The sequence below is a fragment of the Trichomonas vaginalis genome, chromosome IV (genome assembly GCF_026262505.1).
Source record: "Trichomonas vaginalis G3 chromosome IV, whole genome shotgun sequence".
NCBI classification, from domain to species: domain Eukaryota; phylum Parabasalia; order Trichomonadida; family Trichomonadidae; genus Trichomonas; species Trichomonas vaginalis.
In genome coordinates this window covers 20,849,192-20,862,984 of record NC_067206.1, presented here as the reverse complement: position 1 = coordinate 20,862,984, position 13,793 = coordinate 20,849,192, and the positions used below count along the sequence as shown (strand labels likewise).

At 30.6% G+C, this 13,793-nt stretch overlaps 2 protein-coding genes across 2 annotated transcripts, besides 7 other annotated features; both read right to left on the bottom strand.

The window, feature by feature from the left end:
• Positions 1 to 3,214: 3,214 nt before the first annotated feature.
• On the bottom strand, positions 3,215 to 3,553 carry TVAGG3_0137940 (uncharacterized protein; the record flags this gene model as incomplete). Its single annotated transcript, XM_051224186.1, has 1 exon — positions 3,215 to 3,553. One exon carries the CDS (start codon positions 3,551 to 3,553, stop codon positions 3,215 to 3,217), a length of 339 nt encoding a protein of 112 aa, XP_051109172.1.
• A 1,200-nt stretch (positions 3,554 to 4,753) lies between these two features.
• Positions 4,754 to 4,791: a mobile genetic element.
• Positions 4,754 to 4,791: a terminal%2Cinverted (terminal inverted repeat of Banshee-A3 transposon ID:TVAGG3_0137930).
• A 601-nt stretch (positions 4,792 to 5,392) lies between these two features.
• Positions 5,393 to 6,451: a mobile genetic element.
• A 683-nt stretch (positions 6,452 to 7,134) lies between these two features.
• Positions 7,135 to 7,171: a mobile genetic element.
• Positions 7,135 to 7,171: a terminal%2Cinverted (terminal inverted repeat of Banshee-A3 transposon ID:TVAGG3_0137910).
• Positions 7,172 to 7,856: 685 nt separating this feature from the next.
• Positions 7,857 to 7,890: a terminal%2Cinverted (terminal inverted repeat of MuDR-4N1_TV transposon ID:TVAGG3_0137900).
• Positions 7,857 to 9,118: a mobile genetic element.
• Positions 9,119 to 12,362: 3,244 nt separating this feature from the next.
• TVAGG3_0137890 (uncharacterized protein) lies at positions 12,363 to 12,701 on the bottom strand (the record flags this gene model as incomplete). The annotated part of the gene is made up of 1 exon (XM_051224185.1): positions 12,363 to 12,701. One exon carries the CDS (start codon positions 12,699 to 12,701, stop codon positions 12,363 to 12,365), a length of 339 nt encoding a protein of 112 aa, XP_051109171.1.
• Between the last annotated feature and the right edge of the window lie 1,092 nt (positions 12,702 to 13,793).

Here is a 13,793-nt window from a genome sequence, read left to right as displayed (position 1 = left end):
CCTCATCGCTATTATCATAAAAGATTCAATATCCCTTTCGATATTTAATGACAAATTTGAAAAGGTGTTTGAAATTCTTTCGGATTTTGTTGAATTTAACCCAAAATTTATTATTAATTGTTTACAAGAAATTTTATTTAACTCTTCTTGTAAAGAAAACTTTGCCAATATTTTGAATGCATTTGAAAATTCCGAGCTTAGAATATATTTGGATGAATGCGAAGATGAAATCGATCCTGAAATTTTTGACTCTCTCAAAAATATGTATTCAATTTTAAATGAATCTAATTCTCATCAATAATAACATATGAATAAAAAATAAATGGATTTAATTTTTTTTATTTTCAATAGATTACAGTTATTTTTATTTTCTACAATATCTCATTACCAAATCGTTTTAACTCTTTGTATATCAAAGAATATAATATAAGTGACCTGTAATAACCATACTCATAATGGATTAGACCTCAAATTATTTAAAATGTCAATTCAATATTATTAAATTACAATTTCTTTTATTCTAATAGATTTTAACTAGCCAATCATGATTACAAATATTGTAGCCTTCATTAACTCATAATATCGAAGAATATAACTTATATTCATGGACAATTTGTGATTAATTTCCAATAATATATAAAACCGACTCAAATTAATCATGTTGGCATTAGCGCGCATCGATGCTCAATCTACCTGTAGTATTATAAGCTTATATTCCTATTTTTCAGCATTAAAATTGTGAATTACGTAATTTTGTCATAGTTTTACGTAATTTTAATTTTTTTTGATAAGAAAAAAATGACTTTAAGAAAAAACGAGATCACTCATAATCTTTTTCTCAGAAAACTGCAGAGTATACAACAAATGTACTCAAACGTGCATTAAGCACAATACCTGGTCCCCATTTCGCTCTATGGACCGATAATGGTACAAAAAATAAAGAAAAATTGCAAAAACGTTCCCACTTTTTGAGAGGGATGTTTTGCAAAATAATTTTATGGACATCTCTGGAAAGTTTCATTTCAGTTTGATAATATATCCAACACCTATATAGAAGAGCCTTGCTGATTTGACCTGAAAGAGCGAAAGTTAGTTTTTTGATTTGAAAACCCTGCAATTTAATATTGTTAAGGACTCAATGTAGAAATATGATATAATATCATGTAGAGATCAATCATCTTCCAAAAATCTTCTATGTATGAAAGAAAAAAATTTGCAAAACGTACCTCTCAAGAAGTGGGAACGTTTTGCACACTCTCGAAAATAAAACACAATTTCATTAATTATTATGCGAAAGGGGAATTGAACATATTTTTATTCAACCAGATAATCCTCAGGCCAACAGATTTCGCAAAGAGAATTTCCCCAAACAGTAAGATTTTTCAAAAAAAAGAAATATAATGCGAAGAATTAAGATTAATCACCGAAAAAACAACTGATTTTACTTACTTTAATGATTTTGAAGATATGCAAATTATCAGGAAGAAAGCTCAATATAACAAATAAAATAATATTCTAATTTGCAAGAATGGGTTTAATGACTACGCACAAATACATAGCCTCATACATATCAACAAAGGTCTTGGGTCTCCGAGGTTCTCAATTTCATCAGAAACCGCTATATGATAACCAAGCTTACTCAGATCTACACATAAATACATAGCCTCATACATATCAACAAAGGTCTCTCTACTCTTAAGTTCCAATTCCCAAAATTTTATTTTTATATTTATTGGCAAAAGGTAAAAGTTCCAAATTATCGTATCGTTAATTTTTAATTTGCTTTCAAATTATATTTTTTGTACTTACGTTCAATTTTTATTTTTAATAAATTATTTATATTAAAATTTCGAAATATTCATAAATACATTCAATTCATATAATAATAGTCAATATCATCGTTTTGAGAAGATCAGATCCTACACAAAAACCATGGAGAGGATTGTATTTTCAATGTATGCCTCTGGTCGAGCACTAAAAGCAAAAGCTAGACAGTTTTTAACCTGTATAATAAAAATGTATCATATATCTTTTTGGAAAATAAAAACAAATTTTTATTTATTCAATATTATATAAAAAGGTGTTGATATTGCAGGTTTTTCAGTATGTTTTCCATCCCAATAAAACTCAATATTAATCGATATATCTGAAAAATACGAGGTGTCAAAGTGGTGAATTTCACCTCACTTCGTTTTGCTCCATTAAATTGACTCAATTTCATCCCTTTGCTGAGAATTTTTGTATTTGGAGGATAATAATCTAAATAATTCGAAATATTTGTTACAATAACTATCAGTGCTTGATTTAATGTTTGAATTTGATTGCTTCAAATTGCGCAATTTTAAGTAATTCGGCGTCAGATGTTAATTTTTTGCAAGAAGAATTAAATATATATGTGGGATTTGGTATTGCGTTTGATGTTTTGTTTGTTAATTCGTTGGATAAGGCTTTATCTGGGTTCCACGGATGAATACCATACTGATGCATTGACTTAATCACAAGCATCAATTAAAATTCTTACAATTTTTAACCTTGGTTTTGGGGTATTTGATAAATTATCTTGCTCATATGTGTAAAGCGGAACATATTTTAACCTGTTATTCTTTGATCTCAAAGATGCTGCACATCCTACATCAAATAACTGGAGAACTACTGTGCAGTAAGCTGGAAATGTCAAGAGTTCAATTCTGAAGAGACTCAAAAGTTTGCAAGTAAAATAACTTACTCGGCTGATATGATTATCACCGAATACGATATTATGCTGAGCTGCTGTGATAGCATCAAGACTTGAGCGATATCTCTGGATTTCGATAATAAAAGTTAAATTAAAGATATCCCATATCTTCTTTGTCATCCATCCATAAGATTGTCCTGTAAGGAATGCTCTCACGGAGCGGAGTTCCTGTGAACAATTTTATATTCCTGGAACAATAATAAATGGTTTCATCCGGTATCCTTCAGAATTATATGGGAAGATACTAGTAACAAGCACAAATTCATGCTCTTCTTTGGTTAAAGGAGGGTTGCTTTCAGTGCAGATAACTTTGTAACGCTTTGATGAAGCAGAGATGTTTCATAAATACTCCACTTATTCCATGGATCAATTCCTGCCGTATACTGAAATTAATGTAAGAAGTTAGCAACTGTTGCTGTGTTACAGTACTTTGCTCGTTTTTCCTCATTTTCTTTTGAGCTTTTGATCTCAATGTTGAGATCAGAGCAAACTCTGTTTAACCATGATCTTGAGGGGAGATATACTTCTAGCGAAGTAAACAATTCTTTTTCCTCTTGTTGGAAATTCGTCTGGATGAACAAGGCCAGCTAGATATAAAGCTCTGCTGTATCTATACTCCAGTAATTCGTAGGCAATCTGATAAGCTTCGATTACCTTTTCACATGCAAGACCTTTTGCTCTTTGATTGATTTCACCATAAAAATCAAGTAATTCGACCTCTGAAAGATACGATGGTTCTCCACCATTACATGTGGTTGTCCATACATTTTCCGCAATTGTATGTCGCAACTCTGCAGTTATTGAATCATCGCGTTCCATGTGAAATTCATCTTTGTTATCAGTGTAGCACTTTTTGTTTAGTCTTCTTTTGAAGATTTTACGTTGAATACGAGACAAAACTGCTTTTTCTCAATGAAGTTTACATTTGGCTTTAATGTAATTAAGACTTTTCATGTCACTTTTTGTAAAGTTCATTTTCGGTACGGAACAAATGCATATATTAATGCATTAATTCTAAATGTAATAAATTTTGTATCTTTGAAAATTTCAAAGTTAAAAAAAATTGGACTAATATTATTCGTCTTCAAATGTACTATGCAAATTAAAGTTTTTGGGCTATGGATTCTGTGGGATAAGATTATTGAAATTTTGGATGTTCCTCGAATTGGCCAGAGATTCGAGTGTCAATGCCTTGTTCCATAACATAGTAATTGTGTTTGTGACTGAGCATATTTTTTTCTAAAATATAGAGATTAAAATTGTAAAAATCTTCATTTAAGGAGTTCCTGTTAAATGATTGTGACTTGATTATATTTGTGTCGTTTTTGGTAGTCTCTTTATTCGATTTTGATGAATTTATGTTCGAAATTCGGTATTTAACTAATAAGATTCAGAGTAAAACACTGGAAATCGGATATTCTCTATGCCAATGAACTGGACAATCTGTGTGTTTGGGAGGTGAAATTCCAAATTTTTTTGAAATCCCGAAAATGAAGATCAACCCTTTATTTTTGATTAAGATATTTTACAATTTCAGATTTTTTTGAATACTTTTGATTCGGTTTTGTTAAAAGCATATCAGCTAACTTGTTTTAAAAATCACATATTTTTATGTGGTAAGACGAAATGATGGAAGTGAGGCATATCTCAATATTTTCACCAGATCTTCAGGCATTTAGCATGGATATATAATTGTTATCATGATTTGTATTTAGTAATATTATTTAATCCAACTTATCAAAGCTAAACAAGATAAGAAATGCGTTTTAATTTTTTTTTCAAACAAAATTGAACAAAAAATACACTTAGAAGATATATTTCTTTAAGTTATTTATAGTAATGGAAATAATATGGTATATCTATCATTAACATATAAGCAGATCATACCTCTCTTGTGCCATGCAATTATGAATTAAGAATTTTGTAAATTCAACTGTATATAATAATCTTTTAATTGAAAAACATCATCAGACCAAGAGATGTTAATCATGTGCATCTAATATAATTGTTTTTGTCTAGTGTTGAAAACAGAAATTCATCAAAAGTGACACCTCAGAAAAGCTATAATATTGAATTTTTGGAACTTTTGATAGAGCACGTTTTTAAATATTAATTAAAGTAAATGTATATTTTGTAAAGATTCTTTTTAATAAAAAATAAAATTTTGAAGAAGAACACAAAATCTTCTGAAAAATAATATCACATAAACTCATATTATTTTCTAATATATAACTATTTTATATAAAAATCAAATTCAATGATCTTAAAAGCGAAGGATAAACCTCAAAATTTACGAATATAATGAGTGGGAATATAATGCTTATCTATCATAAAACCATATGAAATATCAATTTTTGCTTTACGCCTAATTTTTGACGACAATTAGCAAAAAATGTTAAATGTTAACACTCAGTCCATTTGAATATGAAAAATAAAATTGACTTTGATTAAATGTTTTTATTTATCATGCAATTCTTCTTGCGACCAAAGATTTGAATAAAATTTCAAAAAATAAGATAGCTTAAAAATAATATACGGTAGTGTTTACTAATAGATGAATAGTATATAAATTCTATTAAAATGGATTTGATCCAAAAAGATATATAAAATTTGATCATAAATAAAATTGTTTAGAAGTCATTTAAAATGATGTAATTATTCAAATTTTGCTAAAACCCATTCCTCTTTGATATATAACTCCCATTTTTGCATTTCTGGCTCGTACCAAAATTTTGAAACTTCGAATAATTCGTTAGGAGTGTAATTACTATTCGTTTTTGGATTAATATCGAGAGATAAATGTGGTGTATTGTTGTATTTTTCAATGAACTGCTGAACTGAGTCCTTGATTTGTTGAATATCATCCAACTCGTCTGGCAAAAACTTTTCTAAGCTTGGCCACAGGCGCTCCACCTTGCCGTTCTGTCTTGGCATATACGGCAAGGTGTGCTTCCAAACTATTCCGTTTTCCTGCATAACCTGGCCGAATTCACCGCGGTTTTCACCGCCGTTATCGGTCCAGATGCAGTAAGGGATAAACTCCTCTAAAAGTTTTCTTAAAATATTCGCTGTTGAGTTGGAAGACTTGTTTTTCAATAATTTAGTTTTGAGAACTTTACGTGTCATATCATTCAATATGGCAAAGAATGGAAAAGAAACATTACCGTGAAGGTAATGAATATCGCAGTGCCATATCAAATTCTTTGATATGGCACGATATTTGGTAGGTGGATCTGCTGGTTTGTAATCTCTTTTTGAAGATAAACCTGATTCCATCATAAATTTTTCCACTTGATGAGGCTTTATTTTTTGTAAATTGTCAAAAATTTGATCTTTTGTCAAATCTTCTATATTTTCAAATTCTTTTGCAATTTCTTCTTTTTCTTTCTCACAATCGGGATTTTGAACAATATTTTGAAACCTTTTAATCAATAAATAAGTTTTTGAAATTCCTCCTTTATATTGTGAAACACAAGAATTAATTAATTGTTTTTGTTCAAATGTTGGTGGATTTGGTTTTCTGCCGCGACTAACTTTTGGTAATTCGATTTCTTGAAGTTGAAATGCTCTTCTTATTGTATTTTCGGCAACATTCAATTTAATTTTACCATTTTCCAATTCAACTTCCTTTCCCACACTTTTGTAATATTCACCTTCTTCTATTCTTCTTTTAGCTTCAAATAGCCATTCTCTGTTTATAGATTTGGCAGTAGTCATAAAAGTGGTCCTTCTTTTGTGATAAGATTCAAATTTGAATGTGGATGATAAATAAAAATCAAAAATAATTGTTATAATTTAAATGAAGAAGTAATTTAAAACGATTTTATTTATGATCAAATTTTATATATTTTTTTGGATCAAATCCATTTTAATAGAATTTATATACTATTCATCTATTAGTAAACACTACCGTATATTATTTTTTAAGCTATCTTATTTTTTGAACTTTTATTCAAATCTTTGGTCGCAAGAAGAATTGCATGATAAATAAAAACATTTAATCAAAGTCAATTTTATTTTTCATATTCAAATGGACTGAGTGTTAACATTTAACATTTTTTGCTAATTGTCGTCAAAAATTAGGCGTAAAGCAAAAATTGATATTTCATATGGTTTTATGATAGATAAGCATTATATTCCCACTCATTATATTCGTAAATTTTGAGGTTTATCCTTCGCTTTTAAGATCATTGAATTTGATTTTTATATAAAATAGTTATATATTAGAAAATAATATGAGTTTATGTGATATTATTTTTCAGAAGATTTCATTCTATATGCCTATGAAAAGTACTCTCAAAACTAACTTTTTCCTAATTATAATTAAATCTAGAATATTGTATTATGCTTAGTGTTATTTCATTTTTCTCATTCAATTTAGAATTTACAAATGTCAAAAATTGAGAGCTGTCACTTTTGATGAATTTCTGTTTATTACATAGCATTAATAAAAAAATCATTTGTTCTGATTAATATTTATCCAATAATAATATATATTCATTTTTGAATTTAATTAGCTTTTTTAAAGCTTAATATTTAATAATATTATTATTCAACATTCTTAATAAAATAAGATATATGCTTTATGTCTAATATATGTTTTGTAGAAATTTCGAGGAAATATCAAGGTTTCAACATCACTTCACTTCCACCATTTCGTCTTACGAAAGTTTAATTGTATGATTAAATACTTGGGCCATTCTAATATTTCATCTTTTTGAAATCGATTTTGCTCAATAGGATATGTATTAAAATATTTTTCCAATGCATCCAATAAATTATCCGTGCCATTTATTGATATATCAAGAAAGTCGTTTTGTTTTGTTTCTATCGGGGTAATACGATGTGAAAAGTGACAAAAATATACTATGATTTATATTTCATTGTATAATAAAGTCGAGAAGGGAGTCCTAACCTTAAGAAAGGGCTCTCTTCTCGACTTTCTGCTGCAATCTCACTCGAATTGCGCGTATATACTGCTTCTTTCATTAGAAGTAGTATATACGCGCAACAATATGCCATGGCAAGTGCACTTGTCGCCACTTTTAATGTTTCTCAAATGCAATGCGGGAAGGAGTGGCAATATAGTACTTGGGTAGTTGTGGAGTTATGTGTTAGGAGAGGGAACAGGACAAATTTGCCACACGGCACTTTTTTTTAAAAAAAATTAATGGAGCGGAGCGATACTCTGCTGCAGGAGCCCCAAGGCTCCCAATCATTACGAAAGGGAGCCTCAGGGCTCCTGAGAATCCATCAGCAGAGGCCTTTTCATTTGGCCTCTGCTGATCAAAGATTCGGCGAAGCCATTCTTCGTCTCAGGAGCCCCAAGGCTCCCAATCATTACGAAAGGGAGCCTCAGGGCTCCTGAGAATCCATCAGCAGAGGCCTTTTCATTTGGCCTCTGCTGATCAAAGATTCGGCGAAGCCATTCTTCGTCTCAGGAGCCCCAAGGCTCCCAATCATTACGAAAGGGAGCCTCAGGGCTCCTGAGAATCCATCAGTAGAGGCCTTTTCATTTGGCCTCTGCTGATCAAAGATTCGGCGAAGCCATTCTTCGTCTCAGGAGCCCCAAGGCTCCCAATCATTACGAAAGGGAGCCTCAGGGCTCCTGAGAATCCATCAGCAGAGGCCTTTTCATTTGGCCTCTGCTGATCAAAGATTCGGCGAAGCCATTCTTCGTCTCAGGAGCCCCAAGGCTCCCAATCATTACGAAAGGGAGCCTCAGGGCTCCTGAGAATCCATCAGTAGAGGCCTTTTCATTTGGCCTCTGCTGATCAAAGATTCGGCGAAGCCATTCTTCGTCTCAGGAGCCCCAAGGCTCCCAATCATTACGAAAGGGAGCCTCAGGGCTCCTGAGAATCCATCAGTAGAGGCCTTTTCATTTGGCCTCTGCTGATCAAAGATTCGGCGAAGCCATTCTTCGTCTCAGGAGCCCCAAGGCTCCCAATCATTACGAAAGGGAGCCTCAGGGCTCCTGAGAAACCTCTTTGAGAAGGTTTTCTTTAAGAAAACCTTCTCAAAGATGATTGTCAGCATTCACTCAAAATCTACCAAGAGTTTCAAAGTTTCAAATCTATCTGAAATGAAGCTTTGAATCTCTTGTATATCTAATTGTAGAGGTACCTTTTCAAAATGTCTTCTATTGATTAAATTTAATCAGTAAAAGTCATTTTGAAAAGGTACATCTCTATAATTGCTATTGAGCATTCACTCTTGGAACCTTGGAGCTCTTGTGTAGTGCATGAAAACTCCAAGATTCTAGAATAAAACATATATCATAGACATAATTTCTTCAAATATAATTTAAGGTTATTTTTTAAAAAATTAGAACAGCGTAATTTAAGGTTATTGAAAAGTGACACTTGACAAATTTATCCCGCACTCTTCAAAAATAAGGAAATTTTGATAAATATCCTCATCGCTATTATCATAAAAGATTCAATATCCCTTTCGATATTTAATGACAAATTTGAAAAGGTGTTTGAAATTCTTTCGGATTTTGTTGAATTTAACCCAAAATTTATTATTAATTGTTTACAAGAAATTTTATTTAACTCTTCTTGTAAAGAAAACTTTGCCAATATTTTGAATGCATTTGAAAATTCCGAGCTTAGAATATATTTGGATGAATGCGAAGATGAAATCGATCCTGAAATTTTTGACTCTCTCAAAAATATGTATTCAATTTTAAATGAATCTAATTCTCATCAATAATAACATATGAATAAAAAATAAATGGATTTAATTTTTTTTATCAGTTTCAATAGATTACAGTTATTTTTATTTTCTACAATATCTCATTACCAAATCGTTTTAACTCTTTGTATATCAAAGAATAATAATAAGTGACCTGTAATAACCATACTCATAATGGATTAGACCTCAAATTATTTAAAATGTCAATTCAATATTATTAAATTACAATTTCTTTTATTCTAATAGATTTTAACTAGCCAATCATGATTACAAATATTGTAGCCTTCATTAACTCATAATATCGAAGAATATAACTTATATTCATGGACAATTTGTGATTAATTTCCAATAATATATAAAACCGACTCAAATTAATCATGTTGGCATTAGCGCGCATCGATGCTCAATCTACCTGTAGTATTATAAGCTTATATTCCTATTTTTCAGCATTAAAATTGTGAATTACGTAATTTTGTCATAGTTTTACGTAATTTTAATTTTTTTTGATAAGAAAAAAATGACTTTAAGAAAAAACGAGATCACTCATAATCTTTTTCTCAGAAAACTGCAGAGTATACAACAAATGTACTCAAACGTGCATTAAGCACAATACCTGGTCCCCATTTCGCTCTATGGACCGATAATGGTACAAAAAATAAAGAAAAATTGCAAAAACGTTCCCACTTTTTGAGAGGGATGTTTTGCAAAATAATTTTATGGACATCTCTGGAAAGTTTCATTTCAGTTTGATAATATATCCAACACCTATATAGAAGAGCCTTGCTGATTTGACCTGAAAGAGCGAAAGTTAGTTTTTTGATTTGAAAACCCTGCAATTTAATATTGTTAAGGACTCAATGTAGAAATATGATATAATATCATGTAGAGATCAATCATCTTCCAAAAATCTTCTATGTATGAAAGAAAAAAATTTGCAAAACGTACCTCTCAAGAAGTGGGAACGTTTTGCACACTCTCGAAAATAAAACACAATTTCATTAATTATTATGCGAAAGGGGAATTGAACATATTTTTATTCAACCAGATAATCCTCAGGCCAACAGATTTCGCAAAGAGAATTTCCCCAAACAGTAAGATTTTTCAAAAAAAAGAAATATAATGCGAAGAATTAAGATTAATCACCGAAAAAAAACTGATTTTACTTACTTTAATGATTTTGAAGATATGCAAATTATCAGGAAGAAAGCTCAATATAACAAATAAAATAATATTCTAATTTGCAAGAATGGGTTTAATGACTACGCACAAATACATAGCCTCATACATATCAACAAAGGTCTTGGGTCTCCGAGGTTCTCAATTTCATCAGAAACCGCTATATGATAACCAAGCTTACTCAGATCTACACATAAATACATAGCCTCATACATATCAACAAAGGTCTCTCTACTCTTAAGTTCCAATTCCCAAAATTTTATTTTTATATTTATTGGCAAAAGGTAAAAGTTCCAAATTATCGTATCGTTAATTTTTAATTTGCTTTCAAATTATATTTTTTGTACTTACGTTCAATTTTTATTTTTAATAAATTATTTATATTAAAATTTCGAAATATTCATAAATACATTCAATTCATATAATAATAGTCAATATCATCGTTTTGAGAAGATCAGATCCTACACAAAAACCATGGAGAGGATTGTATTTTCAATGTATGCCTCTGGTCGAGCACTAAAAGCAAAAGCTAGACAGTTTTTAACCTGTATAATAAAAATGTATCATATATCTTTTTGGAAAATAAAAACAAATTTTTATTTATTCAATATTATATAAAAAGGTGTTGATATTGCAGGTTTTTCAGTATGTTTTCCATCCCAATAAAACTCAATATTAATCGATATATCTGAAAAATACGAGGTGTCAAAGTGGTGAATTTCACCTCACTTCGTTTTGCTCCATTAAATTGACTCAATTTCATCCCTTTGCTGAGAATTTTTGTATTTGGAGGATAATAATCTAAATAATTCGAAATATTTGTTACAATAACTATCAGTGCTTGATTTAATGTTTGAATTTGATTGCTTCAAATTGCGCAATTTTAAGTAATTCGGCGTCAGATGTTAATTTTTTGCAAGAAGAATTAAATATATATGTGGGATTTGGTATTGCGTTTGATGTTTTGTTTGTTAATTCGTTGGATAAGGCTTTATCTGGGTTCCACGGATGAATACCATACTGATGCATTGACTTAATCACAAGCATCAATTAAAATTCTTACAATTTTTAACCTTGGTTTTGGGGTATTTGATAAATTATCTTGCTCATATGTGTAAAGCGGAACATATTTTAACCTGTTATTCTTTGATCTCAAAGATGCTGCACATCCTACATCAAATAACTGGAGAACTACTGTGCAGTAAGCTGGAAATGTCAAGAGTTCAATTCTGAAGAGACTCAAAAGTTTGCAAGTAAAATAACTTACTCGGCTGATATGATTATCACCGAATACGATATTATGCTGAGCTGCTGTGATAGCATCAAGACTTGAGCGATATCTCTGGATTTCGATAATAAAAGTTAAATTAAAGATATCCCATATCTTCTTTGTCATCCATCCATAAGATTGTCCTGTAAGGAATGCTCTCACGGAGCGGAGTTCCTGTGAACAATTTTATATTCCTGGAACAATAATAAATGGTTTCATCCGGTATCCTTCAGAATTATATGGGAAGATACTAGTAACAAGCACAAATTCATGCTCTTCTTTGGTTAAAGGAGGGTTGCTTTCAGTGCAGATAACTTTGTAACGCTTTGATGAAGCAGAGATGTTTCATAAATACTCCACTTATTCCATGGATCAATTCCTGCCGTATACTGAAATTAATGTAAGAAGTTAGCAACTGTTGCTGTGTTACAGTACTTTGCTCGTTTTTCCTCATTTTCTTTTGAGCTTTTGATCTCAATGTTGAGATCAGAGCAAACTCTGTTTAACCATGATCTTGAGGGGAGATATACTTCTAGCGAAGTAAACAATTCTTTTTCCTCTTGTTGGAAATTCGTCTGGATGAACAAGGCCAGCTAGATATAAAGCTCTGCTGTATCTATACTCCAGTAATTCGTAGGCAATCTGATAAGCTTCGATTACCTTTTCACATGCAAGACCTTTTGCTCTTTGATTGATTTCACCATAAAAATCAAGTAATTCGACCTCTGAAAGATACGATGGTTCTCCACCATTACATGTGGTTGTCCATACATTTTCCGCAATTGTATGTCGCAACTCTGCAGTTATTGAATCATCGCGTTCCATGTGAAATTCATCTTTGTTATCAGTGTAGCACTTTTTGTTTAGTCTTCTTTTGAAGATTTTACGTTGAATACGAGACAAAACTGCTTTTTCTCAATGAAGTTTACATTTGGCTTTAATGTAATTAAGACTTTTCATGTCACTTTTTGTAAAGTTCATTTTCGGTACGGAACAAATGCATATATTAATGCATTAATTCTAAATGTAATAAATTTTGTATCTTTGAAAATTTCAAAGTTAAAAAAAATTGGACTAATATTATTCGTCTTCAAATGTACTATGCAAATTAAAGTTTTTGGGCTATGGATTCTGTGGGATAAGATTATTGAAATTTTGGATGTTCCTCGAATTGGCCAGAGATTCGAGTGTCAATGCCTTGTTCCATAACATAGTAATTGTGTTTGTGACTGAGCATATTTTTTTCTAAAATATAGAGATTAAAATTGTAAAAATCTTCATTTAAGGAGTTCCTGTTAAATGATTGTGACTTGATTATATTTGTGTCGTTTTTGGTAGTCTCTTTATTCGATTTTGATGAATTTATGTTCGAAATTCGGTATTTAACTAATAAGATTCAGAGTAAAACACTGGAAATCGGATATTCTCTATGCCAATGAACTGGACAATCTGTGTGTTTGGGAGGTGAAATTCCAAATTTTTTTGAAATCCCGAAAATGAAGATCAACCCTTTATTTTTGATTAAGATATTTTACAATTTCAGATTTTTTTGAATACTTTTGATTCGGTTTTGTTAAAAGCATATCAGCTAACTTGTTTTAAAAATCACATATTTTTATGTGGTAAGACGAAATGATGGAAGTGAGGCATATCTCAATATTTTCACCAGATCTTCAGGCATTTAGCATGGATATATAATTGTTATCATGATTTGTATTTAGTAATATTATTTAATCCAACTTATCAAAGCTAAACAAGATAAGAAATGCGTTTTAATTTTTTTTTCAAACAAAATTGAACAAAAAATACACTTAGAAGATATATTTCTTTAAGTTATTTATAGTAATGGAAATAATATGGTATATCTATCATTAACATATAAGCAGATCATACCTCTCTTGTGCCATGCAATTATGA